Source organism: Megalobrama amblycephala, linkage group LG13, assembly GCF_018812025.1.
Source record: "Megalobrama amblycephala isolate DHTTF-2021 linkage group LG13, ASM1881202v1, whole genome shotgun sequence".
Taxonomy (NCBI): domain Eukaryota; kingdom Metazoa; phylum Chordata; class Actinopteri; order Cypriniformes; family Xenocyprididae; genus Megalobrama; species Megalobrama amblycephala.
The window spans coordinates 24,915,364-24,928,579 of NC_063056.1; the positions used below are offsets into that span (position 1 = coordinate 24,915,364).

At 36.8% G+C, this 13,216-nt stretch overlaps 1 protein-coding gene across 2 annotated transcripts in view; it reads left to right on the forward strand.

Moving 5' to 3' along the window:
• The first annotated feature begins 2,474 nt into the window (after window positions 1-2,474).
• Window positions 2,475-13,216, forward strand: part of jarid2a (jumonji, AT rich interactive domain 2a) — a 45,076-nt gene continuing 34,334 nt past the window's right edge. Inside the window, exon 1 of one of the 2 annotated variants that reach the window (XM_048153835.1) lies at window positions 2,475-3,078. In XM_048153835.1, the coding sequence (XP_048009792.1) occupies window positions 3,034-3,078 (45 nt within the window). In that variant the 5' untranslated portion in view covers window positions 2,475-3,033. The remainder of the gene's footprint in view (window positions 3,079-13,216) is intronic. The other variant, XM_048153834.1, reaches the window with a different exon arrangement.

Genomic DNA, 13,216 nt, shown 5'->3' on the forward strand with positions numbered 1-13,216 from the left:
AATCTTTTCTGTTCTGCTGAGCACTTCTCTTCAAAGTCTAGTGCTTCACAATTAGCCTACATCTCTGACTCTGCCCCAGGGACAGGCATGTTTTAAAGTGATGAACTGATTCCACTGACAGCAGGGTGGCCCATTATTTTGGCATTCATAGTCTACTTAAAACCCTATTTTTTAGAACTTAATGAGAGAAAATACGGGACAAGCTCTTGTTTTGCAGCCTGTGATTTAACAAAACTAAGGGTAGAACAATTTTCCTTTTTTCAAACTCAATGGACAAGAAAATTTAAATAGCCATCAGCCATATGCTCGAGAATATCAGTGTATCCTCATGAATTTAATGACAGCTATCTCACTTGATAGTCCAGAAGTATGACATTTTAAAATATATAACACATCTTTTACATACATTTTTTTTTCTCTAGTGGTTCTTTGTCGTTTAATCATTTAACCAAAACCATTACCAACTTCTTGCAGTTTACTTTTCCTGTCTTTGGCATTTACAACTCTGGCCAAAAGTCTCTGGTGCAATGAAATGGGCACTTGTGCTGTGATATGCCCCTGATACCTCTTGAGGTTATTTTTAACGCTGTTCCAATTAAAGAGGCCTATCTGCCCTCAGGCTCAGCCTGAATGATAATGTTCATCCTGGTAGAAAGACAAAGAACAGACTTCAGCAGATATTCAGACTCACAATCACAGGAAGATCCCATCTTACACTTTTTCCAGCAAAAAAAAAAAGAGAGAGAGAGAGAGAGAGAGAGAGAGAGAGAGAGAGATTTAGTTAAGAAAATATGATTCTAAAACCAAAGAAATGGATATGGAAAAAACAATATACAGCCAAAACTGAAACTCATTAACAGCCTGTATAGTTTTCTAAGCATTATATATGGTTGGGGGGTAATGCATTAATTTACAAGTAATGCGAGTTACGTAATCAAATTACTTTTTTGAAACACATTACTTTTAAATAACTTTTAAAGTAACTTTTAAAACAACACATTGTACATTGGCCAAAAATAGAAGTTATGTTTTTTTTTTGTTATTATAAAGCAAACAAGCAAGCCTAGCCCGGGTGAGGAAAAGGTAACGCAAAAGTAACGTTGCATTACTTTCCATAAAAAGTAACTAAACTCAATTAGTTACTTTTTAAGGGAGTAAGGTGATGTATAATGCATTACTTTTAAAAGTAACACACACACACATACAGTCAAACCAAAATTTATTCAGACACCTTGAATATTTCATTCATTATTAGTTTATTCACTATAGTTTTAAAAAATGGTAATAAAATATGACAAGATCTCAGAGTTAAACTATGTCAGAAAAAAAGTCAGATAACACTTAAGCAAAACATGGTCAGATCAAAGTGTCTGAATAATTTTTGGTCCCAAATTTTTAGTAATTTTACTGGTAGTCCACTGTATGAAGAATGTTTTGGGTATGTTACAGTTTACTTTATTTTGCTATCCTCACTTACATACATGAACTATAGTGTCCTGCACCCACTAGTAAAAAAAATATTAAAAATTATATCTAGTGTCTGAATAATTTTTGGTTTGACTGTGTATATACCAAAATATTTGTATAAAAGTGTCCTCTAAATGAATTTACGTAAATGTAAATGTAAATATAACACAATACGATGCATTACTTTGATTTTCACAGCAGTTCTCCCTGTTGTCTAATTCAAATGAATGACACTCATAACACTTCATACTGTAATAGGGAAAAATACCCCATCAGTTTCATCCCCATATACTGGGATTGCTGATCAGGGTTTATTTTTAGAAATAATCCCTGGATTATCACAGAGAGGGGTTTGCTATAATCCTTAAAGACTCCTTGATTTCACCAACATTGGCATAGTACAATGCATTCTGGGCTGCGGGTTTCTAGAATTAGCAATTGCTGATATTTATTTGAAAAAATTTATTGGAGAAGTGCTCATAAACCATATATGGGTTTGCATGTGAATTGTAAGGAATTTATATTTGGTAGGTTCATTATTCACAACTTGTGAATAATGCTACTGGTTAGAAATCATTTGTAACACTAAACTGACACTTCTTACAAGCAAATTTCAATCTGTCAGTCATTGCATTTTAAATCTCAACAAAGGCACATGAAACTGATTATTGTTAAAAAAAAAAAGTATTGTTTACAATCTAGTGACATTGCTCTAATGTTCTTTATGATAGTGTGACTCACCTAAGCTTCATGACAGTTCTAATAACATGTAAAGGACTCTTAAACTGTTTATTTTGTCTGCACATGGAACCATATGGGCTGAAAAGCAGCATCTTTTTTGTTTGTCTTTTTTACGCATCTTTGTTTTTCTGCACCTTCTAACAATAACTCAGTCAGAAAATATTTCGTGATATTTATTCAGAGAGCTAAAAGAAGTTAAGAAAAATGCTAAAAGATTCGTGTCCTGTTTCAAATGAACCGCTAAACGTGCTGAGGGTGAATGATAGGACGGAGCCTCCTATGAAAGACGCCACTAGGTCGCATTAACATCGGTGCCATTGAGTTCACACAATATGAGGGAGCACAGCGGCAGCCAAAACCCAACTCCAGATTTTTCAAATTGGTCTGTTTGACTGTTTTGCACCCGCATAATGTAACAGTAAACGACATATTACAACCTACGAGAATGGAAGCCAGAAGCTGGCTTTTATTTTGACTGCAAGAATGTGGTGCGGGGAGCCCTGACAATACGCCGTTTAGCTTTCAAATGGAAGATTGGCTGCTCCGGCGCATTTCGGTGGATATGTTGTCGTTGTTTTTTTACACAGACCCTTTTTAATCGCCATGGATCTTCAGATTTGGATTCTTTTACTTCTTTCGTGTCTTGAGCTGTGAAAAGAAGACAGGCTACGCCGATTGACCGGGATACAACATTCTCTGCCTACCTCGACATTTTGCTACCAGGGATTTAAATAATCACGTGCTACAACAACGAAAAGATTTTTTTTTAATAATCAGAATTGATGTGGCCGTCTGACCTTTAATGAATTCAGTCTGGAGGGCAAAATGAGTAGGGAAAGGCCGAAGAGAAATATCATTCAAAAGAAATTTGTAAGTGCAAATTTGACATTTAATTCGTTGCGTGACCATCGAATTCAGTGGCAGCTGCCTTGTAATTTGCATTAATCACATCGCTGTTGTCCCCTTGTGTTATGTTATCGTCAGGTCTGGTGACAGAATTAGGTCAGATGTTATAAACCACCAGTCTATGAACCATCTTCTGTTTGATTTGGAGGTTACGGACAGACTGGCCGATGTGAATCGTGCTGTTGACCCAAATAATGCATTGGGCTTTTGAAGTGTACCTTGTTAGATTTCGCATTTCCGGTGTCTGTGACATGTTGCTATGTTGATTTCCACATGCAATTTTGTCATATAGTAGCTCCAGTCGATGTAAACGACCGTCTCGCGACACTAGCGTGGTCAGTTTGTGGTCGTGTGTGTGTTTGCGGTCATCATTCTGTGAGAGTGTGTGTAGGTCGGTTTTTCAATGTCACAAGAACTTAGCTTGTCAAATCGTGGGCAGATGCTTGTATTGTGGTAAGGGCTGAGGTGGTTTACAGCCGGTCTCTGACCTCCTACTGGTTAGATGGTGTAAGCAGACTGACCTCTTTATTGCTAAGATAGCCTATATGTTAACTGTGCCTCCTACCCATTCTGCTGTCACTTTATCAGATGTGTCTTGTCCAGTCTATTAATTGATCAAACTAATCCCTGAGTGAGTGAGGGGTTTTATTTATTTATTTATTTTGACCCATCATCTGTGTGAACCTCTACTTGAAATGCTCAGATCCACATGCCATTTTAATGAACATGTTAAAGAAATAAGTATCACTATTTTATAGGTTTGCATTAATTTTAACCTATTAATATTATTAATTGTTGTTTGATTTGTATTTTTAAGAATAGATGAGAAATTATTTTAAAATTAGGCTACCTCATATATCCTGTTTTTTCAAGACACTGGGAATCCTGGTTCTTTAAAGAAAAACAGCTGCTGAGGGGATGAGTTAAAGGTGCAATATGTAATAATTTTGCAGTAAAATATACAAAAACCACTATGCCAGTGTTATATATTTTGTTCGCTTGAGTACTTACAACATCCCAAATGTTTGCAACTATTTGTAAATAGTGAGAAAATTGCCATTTTAACCAAGTCTAATTACCATGCTTTACTATGCCTCAGAGAAAAACACTTTTTTCAAGTAGCTAACATAGCATAATCAGATGCAGCTTTATTTTTAGTAACAACAATACATCATTTTCTCCATCATACAATACGTTTTAAAATTAATTGCATGCCATTTATCAACACAAGCCACCCAGCATTTAATATGATATTCTAAAATCGATCTAGCTTACTGCAGTGTGTCTCAAACACTGCAGCCGCCGAGCGAACGCACAGAGTAACGCTATAACATCATTTTCAACACACTCAAATGTATCTAATATGATAAACAGAGCTGCGTTACCTCATACTCATGACCGGAATAGCAGAAGCAGCGCCGGCGACTGTGGCACAATAATAAAAGTCCCGCTGCTTGTGAGGTGTGTGTTGCGCAATCGCTCCAGTGGCCTCGTTCAGCTCCCACAGCACTCGGTCCTGCTCTACTTTATACTACAGTAACAATAATAATCGTATCCATGAACATGATTTGTTCCCGAGTCCTATCCCAGTTCTTTTCCACCGACTGTTGAGATGAAGACCACATGTCTCAAGATTCCGTGCTTAAACTTGGCGTCATCAAGCTACGCCTTTGTTTTGAATAGACCTCAAGCGGACAGAAAATATTACATAGTGCACCTTTAAATTAAGAAATATCAAGTTGCTTTGGCTTATTTTAATGCTGCTTTTGCCTTGTTTTGAATAATTTAAGTCACCTCGAGGCCCCCTTGGAAGCTTGCTGAGGCCCCCTAGTGTGCCCTGGACCCCACTGGTCTACCCTTTGAATATAACCTTATCTGGGTAACATTATAATGCATCTTCTCCATATGAAAACTGCAGGACAAAATGGCTGCAGGACAAAATCTTGATGCATTTCTAGATTTAAAAGCAGATTCAAGCAAAAAAGAAAAGAAATGTATATACAAAAATCATTCAGTTATTCTCAGAGGGTTACTATTTCATTCAGTTGCGGTCTGATGTCTTTGTTTACATTGATGTTTAATTGCCACATGGTTTGAAGTACAAGCTCTGAACATCCAGTTTGGTTGTATGAGGCTGGGAATGATCCGTTTAAAGATGATAGCTTCTTTGTATGGGGCTCTCTGCCTTGGCTTTAGTTGGCATTCGCTGTAATTCATTGCAATCCAGTGGATCAAATACAGCTGTCGCTTAGATGTTTAGACATGTGAAGGCACAAGCACAAACACACTTTTAACACTTCATGCTCACGGAAATCCATCAGGGTTCAATATGAAGGTAATTCTGTAAACATGCTAAAAACCTAGACTGTTTTTGAAAACGTAAGGCTATGAATATAAATAGCGTGTTGTCCGCATTGAAACTGAGAATGTTGTACATTCTTTCTCCTCTCTTGCCAAACCGGATATGGTCGGTTAGTAAATCTACACAGGGATCAAGAGATTTTTAATCAGGACTGCATGAATCAGCAACAGAATTGATATGTCACTTTCCATTGTAAACCAGGCTGTATTTACACAGTAACTCTGTGACAGTTCCCATTATGCGATCAGATCTCGTTCTTTCTGTTTAAGAATATTACACAATGCCATTCAGGATTAGGCGAGGTTACAACACACATTATTACTGTGGATTATTGTAACATTACTGAAGTGTAGTGTAAATGAACAGGCTGTGGAAATGAGGAAGGCTGTAAGAAATCGTGTTTCACGCTTTCTCCCAAGCACCATATGTGAAAACAAATCTATTTAATGTGACAACAGAGCAGAAATTGGCAGATATATATCGCTCTGTGTTTACAGTGAGCACAGGCTTGCCTCACATGCCAGAGATGGCCATCTAAACTGGAAGCTCTTGTGTCCCACACATTTTCTTTGGCCTCAGCAGTCAGAGATATTTGATAGCTCCTTCAGACTCATCCTTGGCATCAGTTTGCTTCACACAGTAATGGAGAACTAAAGCCCATGCTACACTGATCCTGTTTAGGTTAGCGCTACATCGATAAACACTAGATAGACTAATTCATTTCAGGTGTTCATAAAACAGCTAGAAAATGTTGACTGTTATTGCAAATCTTGAATAACTAGTTTAGTGGGGCATCTTCACTGGTAAGAAGCCAAAAATTGTTTGTTTAATCCTAAATAAGGGTGATTATTATCTGATTTAATTCATTCTCGTTTTTAAACATTTGTTCCTCATCCCTGTAACTGACAGAGACAAAATGAGGTTTTAATTCGTCACGGTCTGGTTTTACTTCAGCGACTGGATTGCTTTTTATGTCTCAGTGCAGTTTTGGTCTTTGTTCATATGATATATATGATTGCTAATGTGGTTTGAAATATAGGGCCTAAGGAAATACTTAGTCACACTTTATATTACAATGTTCATTTTACTGTGTATTTACATAATTAATGAATTCTACTAATGAACTACATGAACTTGCTCTGTAATTATTTTGTAGATCTGATTGTTATTATATTAATTATAGTAACATGCATTATGTGAAATGCTGACACTGTAAAATAGTGTTAAATAAGGTCAAATTGCTAATCTAACATAGTAACAACAGAATTGATATGCTGTTGGATGTTATTGATTTATGTACTGCTAAACATGCTGACTCATTTGTTCACTTACAAGTGAATGTTTTTATGAATTTAAGTACTTATGAGACACACACACACACGCACAGCATATTATACATTGTGATGCTGAAGACTGGAGTAATGGCTAAATTAATAATCAGTTTATCACATATTATGATTATTATATATAATGAAATATTACATATTTTATAATGATTAGAATTTATTGAATAATTTTATATGAGGCATCCATCTTTATAATGTCAACACTGCTAAACCTCTGGATAATATTCAGCTGTGATGAGCTGATAAATGAGCAAGGAAAATGATTAATATCGCTTGCGTCGTCTACTACTGTAAAGCCTCGTTGCATTTTATCTGTGTAATGAAATTTTGTGGCTGTGTAACAACTCTAAAATAAAACAAAGGATGATGTAAAAACTGCAGGAAGCTTGTAATGGCTGCTTCATCCCTCCATCTCAGACATGTCCAGCTGTGCACTAATTGAAGCAGTCATCCCAAACTCCAAGGAGACATATTGTATCCGAATGGGCTTGCCGAACTGGGTACTATTATTACTGCGATGTCATTATCAAGAGATGTTTTTATGAAGAAACATGTCTGGCTTTTATCTATTGATTTAATGGCTGTTTAATTTGTTTTCTTGAGAGATGGTACTAAAAATGTCATAAATAGCAATTTGATGTATTTAAAGGCTTCAGCAAAACTTAGATGATGAGCAAATATTGCTGCCTTTAGTGTATTGAGAATCAGTGCAAGGTGACTCCAGCGTCTGTTGTCTCTCGAGTCTTCATACCACCGTCATGCATGGTAGTAGCTCATTGAGTTTTAAATTAGTTTTAATCCATCCCAGTGTATAACACCGCTCATGTCTATAGGAAGAGAGGGAGGGAAGTGCATATGGTAAAGCGGCCAGGTTTGCCACTGGCATTCTCCTGTTGTCATGGCAGGAGAGGGGATTGTCATTGGGTGGGTCTGTGCTTCCTTGGCTCTGTCTGCAGCAATCTGTCTTCACAGCTAGGTGAATGTGTAGAGGGTGCTGTCACTGGAAACAAAGTGTCCTTGATAAGCAAACCTCTAGGATGCAATGCTACAGTCAGGCTTGTGGGAACTCCCCTGAGCATTGAGTCCTTTGTGTTTGTACAGTCAGTGAAGATTGTGTGGCACCAAAACATTTATTTGCAGTGCAAGCATAAAGATCAGCAGCTTTTTTTGAAGAAGTATTCCGTTATCCTGAAATTTCAGTATTGAAATTCTGGCTGAAACAAATAAGCAAAGAATTATTTTTATGTTATATACAAAGAACTGATGAATGGCCAATATTATAAATCTATACTAAAAACTAATAATATTTTAAAAATACAAAAAAAAAAAAAAAACTATACTAAAAAAAAGTGTTCTATAAATGAATTTAGGCATCAGAACAATATAAAGTATGAATGATAACAGATAATAAAAATTTTGTAGTTTATAGATAAATATAGAAATAGATATGGTAACTTAATTTTTTTCACAAATGCACGCACACACTCCGACATGCACTTTTAAATGTAAATGGCTTTTAAAGGGTTAAATCATTCCAGTAATCGTTAGTGCTAGACAAGGACGTAACAATGTCTTGAACACTGGGGGGCATCCAAGGGGGGTATTTTTATGTAAAGAAATTAAATAATTCAAGAATTAAAAGGGATTTAAGGGAATAAAGAAGAAATAACAATGTGAAGTTCTAGGTCTAAGTATAGCCTAGTTGTGAAGTAGTCCATTTAAACCCTTTGTGAATAATATTTTATTCAAAATATGCACACATTCACTCATTTGTATGTTGAATATGTCAAAAATGTAAAAAACGTTTCTTGTCTCATCACATTCAGTTCAGTTCAGTATTTTCAATTCAAAATGGAGGAATTCCATAAAAAAGTTGAGTATTTTGCATCACTGTACGTTACTGTGGGTTGTTAAACATCCATCATAATACAGTTGTCAAATATTAAATGTTTAACTACTTATATCTTACCATGCATGCACTCTTTTACTGTAAAAACTAAAAGCGTTGTGTTGGAATTCACACTCATCTTCAGTAAATAGTAAGCCCCGCCTTCTTTGATCTGATTGGCCATCATTTTGATATTGACGAGTGCTGTTAGACCACTGAGGCAGACCAGCATAAAAATTTAACCTTTTAAACTGTCTGTCATCCTAACAACAAACAGAGCGGTGCATAATGGAGGGCAGCATTAAAGGGTTAGTTCACCCAAAAATGAAAATGATGTCATTTATTACTTATCCTCATGTCGTTCCACACCCGTAAAACGTTTTCGAACCACTGATTCGAAACAAAAGATTTGTAAAGCTTCGAAGCTTCATGATGCAGTGTTTTGAAATCGGCCATCACTAGATATTGTTAAAGTCATTATTATATTGTTAAAAAGTCATTTTTTGGCGCACAAAAAGTACTCACATGAACTGTTTTGAATATGTTTCCAGTAGCTTTCTGGGCATTGAAAGTGTAAGGGATTTTATCAAAAATATCTTAATTTGAGTTCCGAAGATGAATGAAGGTTTTATGGGTGTGGAATGAGTAATAAATGAAAATAATTTTCATTTTTGGGTGAACTAACCCTTTAAGAAATCTCAATTATTAGGGGGGACAATTTATTAGGAAGGGGGGGGGCTTGTCCCCCTCAATGCCTATGGTGGTTACGGCCTTGGTGCTAGATGATGGCAAATGTCACTTACAATTTAAAATATACAGCAACAATTAAATATCCAATATTGATAATAAATATCCAATATCTACAGGTAAAAATTGATAACCAATATAGGGCAGATATATCATGCACCCCTGTGTAGAGTTGGAACAGTTTTGCTTATCTGTGAAAATGTATTTCCAGTTGGTGTAGCTTTTTAGAAATGGAAAGCTTTCATGTTGTCAATGGAGTAGGTGTGACATTGAGTGCTGTTAAATGGCTTATTTGAGAAGCTTATCTGAGTGAAATTTTCTTAAGAGCATTGCCAGTCATCATTTACAATCGGAACACCTGCGTGTACCGTGGTGATAGGCCAGTCGATGTTGGTTTAACGTCAGGTTGTTGGTCCTGGGTAAATAATAGATCCATTTTTTTTTTTTTTTTCATGCCAGCTTGCTTTTGTTAACATTAGTAGTAGTCAGCTGTGTGTGTGTGTGTGTGTGTGTGTGTGTATGAGTGACCAGTGACCGGTCTGAGACAGATGGGTAAACAAGGTCAGATTCAATGTGTTGGCAGGCTGGCCCTCAGCCCGTCTGCCCCTGCTGCCCTGTTTAAATTTGATCTGTGTGAAGCAGCGCTCGCAGACCCAACTAATGCTCTGTCTGAATCAATGTCTGTGTTAAACTTTAGGTAAAGTTTAAAGCGTTTTCAGTAATTTTCCTGATTGTAACACTAGTTGCTTTTGGATTCAAGTGTGTGCAATCCATAAGGGAGCAATTACTCATTAAAACCATCATGTTTAATAAAAGCGTTTGACAAGTTATCTGTATGCAAATCAAACCCACACACTAGAATTAAACAGGCCTCAGTCTGCACCCTATTATTCTGCCATTATTCCTCTGACTTTGTCCTCTGTTGTTTGCTTTTTGCTCTTTGTTGTTGTTCTGATGCCTCGCTTGATCTTTGGATTATGGACTCCAAATGTAAACAAAGGTGAAGTCCTTTAATTCAACTGATATATGTTGCTGTCATGAAAGATCTGCTTTGTGCTTATGGTGACAAACTTATCCTCACGAGTTCAGACACAATACACCTTTATCAATAATTGACAAGGTTGCTGGTAGTGTAATAAAAACCAGCACATGACTTAGAGATGTGTGTGGTGAGAGATGCTAGTGTAATTGTAAGAGCTGCCTGGAGCTACATATACTGACACAAATAGCAAACTGATGTGGTTAAAAGGAGGATGCACATGAGGTCGTTTTCACAGAGGAAGTGATTATGACAGTTAAATGAGCAACATGAATCTTGTGTTTAATTGATTTTGGAGATATTGAGCTCATGCACCATCTGTGATTATAGTTTTGATATTAGATCTTACCTTAATTGGAAAATTCTATACTGTATATTAGGGCAACACAACAGGCATGTTTAGTGAAAATAGTGGAATTATATTGTTGTATTTCTTTTATGAGGTGTGTCAGCGCTCCTTGATCAAATAATGGACCAGGATATCCTATAATCATTCACTTAACTGTCAATTTCCAAGCATCAAGTAAGCAAATTTTATTCTGGAATTAGCAAAGCACCTTGCGCTGGCATAAAAACACTGAAATTGGCCATAAATCCACTGTCAGGATTATGTTTTGGTTCTGTTCCTGTTCCCTGCATTTGTATGTTGACCTAGTTTCCTTGTGTGTGCCAGTTATTCACTAAATAAGTTCACCTGTTGCTCCTCGTGTACCCTTTGTGTATTTAAGTCCTCAGTTTCCTTTGTTCAGTTGTCCGTTCTATGTCATGTTATACCGGTTGTTCTGTTTCTTTGTTTTCTGAGTGTTTTGAGTTTTTGTTTAATAAACCTTGATTCTGCTGTGATTAGATTCTCTTCCCCTTCTTTGCTGCACCCTAGGTGACATGCACAGGCTTTGTGCTGTAACTCTTGTTGGATATAGATTTAAATCATCAATCATGATTGTAGGAGAAAATCACAGTTTAAAGCCATGTCAGAGCGAATATATAAATATCAACATATATATTTATTTATATTTTATTTATGTATAAAGATCTTGACCAAAAATTGATGTACCTCTCAATGGAAATAACATCACAACATTTATTTCCATCGAGAGGTGCATCATTTTTTGGTCAAGATCTTGTATTGACAATGCAAGAGGTGAGCACTCTGGAAAGTCTCCTCCAGCACATCCCAAAAACTTACACCGAGGTTTAGAGCTGCACGATTAATCGCATGAGCTTGTCATGCGTGTCTCGTCAGTAAAGCCGGTTCTGTGATTAGCGGTAAATGTCCATCACCTGCTTTCAAATGGAGCGGCACTTAATATACAGAGCCGTAGTTCGCGGACAAGCTATGCAATATTGCGTTCAATATCGCAGATGAATCGCCTTCGATAATGAACTCGATATTGCGTAGCTTGTCCGCGAACTACGGCTCTGTATATTAAGTGCCGCTCCATTTGAAAGCAGGTGATGGACATTTACCGCTAATCACAGAACCGGCTTTACTGACGAGACACGCATGCATGACAATCGCATGCGATTAATCATGCAGCCCTACTGAGGTTAAAGGATTAGTCCACTTTTAAATACACTTTTCCTGATAAATTTACTCACCCCCATGTCATCCAAGATGTTCATGTCTTTCTTTCATCAGTCGAAAAGTAATGAAGGTTTTTGAGGAAAACATTCCACGATTTTTCTCCTTACAGTAGATTTCAATGGCTACCAACTGATTGAAGGTCAAAATTACAGTTTCAGTGCAGCTTCAAGGGCTTTAAACGATGCCAGATGAGTAATAAGGCTCTTATCTAGCGAATCGAAAAATACGGAACGAACGCGTCGCCAGTTACGTTTTTTTCCGTAACTTGAATAGGGAAGGCGTAGGACATTCAGCCTAAGCGTTTTGAAGAATGCGGAAGCGGAAAGTACGTTCAAGGCGATATTTTGTTTATAAAGCATAAACGGTTGTATTTTTTCCGAAAATGACCGATCGATTCGCTAGATAAGAGCCTTATTACTCATCTGGTATCGTTTAAAGCCCTTGAAGCTGCACTGAAACTGTAATTTTGACCTTCAATCTGTTGGTAGCCATTGAAATCCACTGTAAGGAGAAAAATCCTGGAATGTTTTCCTCAAAAACCTTCATTTCTTTTCGACTGACGAAAGAAAGACATGAACATCTTGGATGACATGGGGGTGAGTAAATTTATCAGGAAAAGTGTATTTAAAAGTGGACTAATCCTTTAAGGTCAGTGCCAATTCATGTGTAAAAATGATTCTTCATAATGATCCAACCATAGACTCTTAAGTATTTGCCTATTAAAATCCAAACAGCAACTTTTTTGGCAGGGCAGTGTATGTATATATGTAATCATCAGTTTTTCCTCCATAACTGCCTGACTGACTTTATATTTTTTAAATTATAATTATTGATGCGTGGTATCCTGTTGCGTAGTATCCTGTTGCTTGTGGACTGTTTAAACCACAATGTTAAGTTAAGATGAAATGGGGTTTTGTAATTATAAGAGAAGCCTTTCCTTCCCTGTCTGGAAGTCTATAGATATTGACTTCCACTTTCTAGTGTCTCTTTTTGTGGGACCTTACTTGCATAATCTCATAAATAATACAGCTTGGCCCTCGCTCGTGAAATGTCATATCGTTTTGAGTTCACCCTGACAGGGACTTTCACATGACCGCCACAATAGACCTGTGGAAGACCGTCTCCATGGTGACTA